Source organism: Limulus polyphemus, unplaced genomic scaffold (genome assembly GCF_000517525.1).
Source record: "Limulus polyphemus unplaced genomic scaffold, Limulus_polyphemus-2.1.2 Scaffold30, whole genome shotgun sequence".
NCBI lineage: Eukaryota > Metazoa > Arthropoda > Merostomata > Xiphosura > Limulidae > Limulus > Limulus polyphemus.
In genome coordinates this window covers 1,009,091-1,012,117 of record NW_013665640.1, presented here as the reverse complement: position 1 = coordinate 1,012,117, position 3,027 = coordinate 1,009,091, and the positions used below count along the sequence as shown (strand labels likewise).

General features: G+C 33.8%; 1 protein-coding gene across 1 annotated transcript in view; it reads right to left on the bottom strand.

The window, feature by feature from the left end:
• Window positions 1-3,027, bottom strand: part of LOC106459782 (potassium channel subfamily T member 1-like) — a 73,269-nt gene that overhangs the window by 50,420 nt on the left and 19,822 nt on the right. The window contains exon 3 of the mRNA XM_022386625.1: window positions 2,467-2,566. Coding sequence (XP_022242333.1) covers window positions 2,467-2,566 — 100 coding nt within the window. The remainder of the gene's footprint in view (window positions 1-2,466; window positions 2,567-3,027) is intronic.

Below are 3,027 nucleotides of genomic sequence, written 5' to 3'. Positions count from 1 at the left end.
AACGAATAGTGGGATTATAACGCCCCCACGGCTGAAAGGGAGAGCATGTTTGATGGGACGGGGATTCGAACCCGCGACCCTCAGATTGCGAGTCGAGCGCCCTAACCACCTGGCCATGCCGGGCCCTAGAGTTTAGCATCATGATATAAGAACATATAGATATAATAAGATGTAATGAGTGAAGCTGAGAGGATGTGAAGTACATTATTCTGATAAGTTCGATACAACCTTAGTTTTCAAAGAACTGAATAATCAATGTCTATATGTTTGTAAGTATTAAAATACTTTTGTAGAATTTAATAGATGTATCGCAATATTATGAAATCAACACTCGTATGATAAAATGAAAGAACACAAATTTAATCTGATCTAATTCAGTAACACTCTAAATATAAGCAGAAGAAAGACAGTTTGCACCATTTATAACACTAATTTCACATGACCAACTACGTAGTGTACATCAAAACGCATTCTTCACAGTCTATGGCCTACTATCTCTTTGATGACTTAAAGTATATTAGATGATTTTAAAATGATTAGAGGCTTAATATGGTTCCTGTGTTCGATTTTAGGATATAACTAATTTTAAATGGCATAGCTGAAATATTCGAGTTTCAAATGTGGCAAATTATGAACCGAACAGAAAAAACAGGTTTTATTGTACGTCATAGTAAAGAAATTCATGTCAGTATATGAGCTACAATGCTGTTTCTTAATTACTGGCTATAAATGTCTTCAGTCCATTTGATGGATTATTTCTAGCGTTTTATTTCTATACTGTAACAATTATCCATATTTTACACTTTAGAAGATATCTTTATGGGTTTTTAGCACCTCTTGCAGTAAAAACACGTTTTACAACAAAACATTTGGCGACTGATTTATAATGATTTATAAAAACGTTTTTTTTCAACGCTCAGTCATTGCAGTTTAAATCAAAGAAATGATACTAGAAATATTAACATAATTAGATAAATATTACTTTTCCAAAGTTATAACTATTATACTTCGGGATTCGTGAATATTAAGCTTTTCAAAATAAATGTCTTTCATTATTTACCCATCTTTTGCCAGTCTTTTCAAGGTTTAAGATATTATATTAGAATGTAATGGATAAAGAGAAAAAACAATTTTTCATTTAAAGAAAAACAAGAAATGTCTTACATTAGTAACTGCAGATCTTTTTTATACTTATTTTTCATACATTCGATGATTGCTATTAAACTCTCCAATTATATTCTCCGTTTATCGCAAAGTTGCAGTATGGTGATTTGCGCATGGCCGTCCCTCGTTTTGAACTGATAGAACTAGAGAAAAGGCAACTATTGTGCTGCCTCTCTCTGATCTAATTGGATGATTTGACCTTTGTTCTTATAGCGCACTCACTGTCCGAAAGAGTGGAGCTCGTTTTTACTGCAACGGGTCTTTGAACAATGAACCCTCAGATTCACAGTCTGAGCACGCTAAGCAATAGGTCATGTTGTTACTGTCAACGCACATATTTCCATATGGAGTGCTCATCTATAGTAAAATAGCCTTTGAAATAGATGTATTGTTTAAACACATACTGTATAACCACTAAACGAAACTATTCATTCGCTTTGAGCATTAATTTTGTTTTTTAAATATTTACACACTCAATTCCATGTGAAGGTTGCAATATGAGAAATAACAAAAATTTTGTAATCTTTTCTCTTTGTTAACATCTTGCTAAGGTCAAAATTAGTTGTATATTCATCACTTTTAGAATGTTTTTAGAAGTGGCACAATTTGAGCGTCCACTTGTGTTAGCAATCATCAATAAGTTGTTTTTGTTTGTTATTAAGCACAAAGCTACACAAAGGGCTATCTGTGCTCTGCCCACTACGGGTATCGAAACCCGGTTTCTAGCAGTATAAGTCCGCAGACATACCACTGTGCCACTGGGGGGCTCACCAATAAGAAAAATACAAAATGTTAGATGTTTGAACTATGTTCTTTATAAGGATAAATAAAACATCCAAGTAAGTTTACTCTAAACCCACGTATTGATCGATAATTTTTATATTGAGCAGATTTTTTTACGATAAATCAGCTATCAGAATTTCGGTAAAATACTATCAAATATCCAATCATGTTACTAAATTTCAGAGTTTCAAACCTCCCGCATTTTAAATTGTTCCTGCACTCATGAGATGATGTAGATTATTTTCATACGAAACCTATTTGCCACATAGAACTATTAAATATTACAGAAAATGAAGTACTTTGATTAGGATAGCTAGAAAATAAGAGACCTACTACAGATTAAGTTGTGATTCGATTCGATTTTTTGTTTTTTCAATCTTTCCGTAGTTAGAATAATATGTGAAATATCACAATAATTATCCAAATACTTGGGCGTAATTATTAACAATTTCGTATTATCACTTTAATGTTTATTTCTTGTTTTAAGATGATGTTAATTTCAACGTAAACTAGACTTACCACGTAGCTTTAAGAGGTCCGCTGTCCAGGACAACACGAATGACGTAGAGGACGCACAGTACAATTTTGATTACTAAATTGAAGATCCGTATTCTCAGACCTGTAATTTACGTAGAATCATTTAATTAAAAAAATATTAGATGGCACCATAAGCCGTTTTCTTATGTTCTAGTCCACAAGGTGGCTCAAAAGGTAGTTACGTCAGACCTGTAATTTACGTAGAATCATTTAATTAATAAAAGTATTACATGGCACCATAAGCCGTTTTCTTATGTTCTAGTCCACAAGGTGGTTCAAAAGCTAGTTACGTCAGACCTGTAATTTACTTAGAATCATTTAATTAATAAAAATATTACATGGCACCATAAGTTTGTTTGTTTGCTTGTTTAAAGTTAAGCACAAAGCTACACAATGGGCTATCTGTGCTCCGCGCACCACACGAACCTAAACCCGGTTTTTAGCGTTGTAAGTCCGCAGATATACCGCTGTGCCACTGAGGAGGGGGCAGCACCATAAGCCGTTTTCTTGTGTTCCAGTCCACAAGGTGGTCCGAAAGCTAGT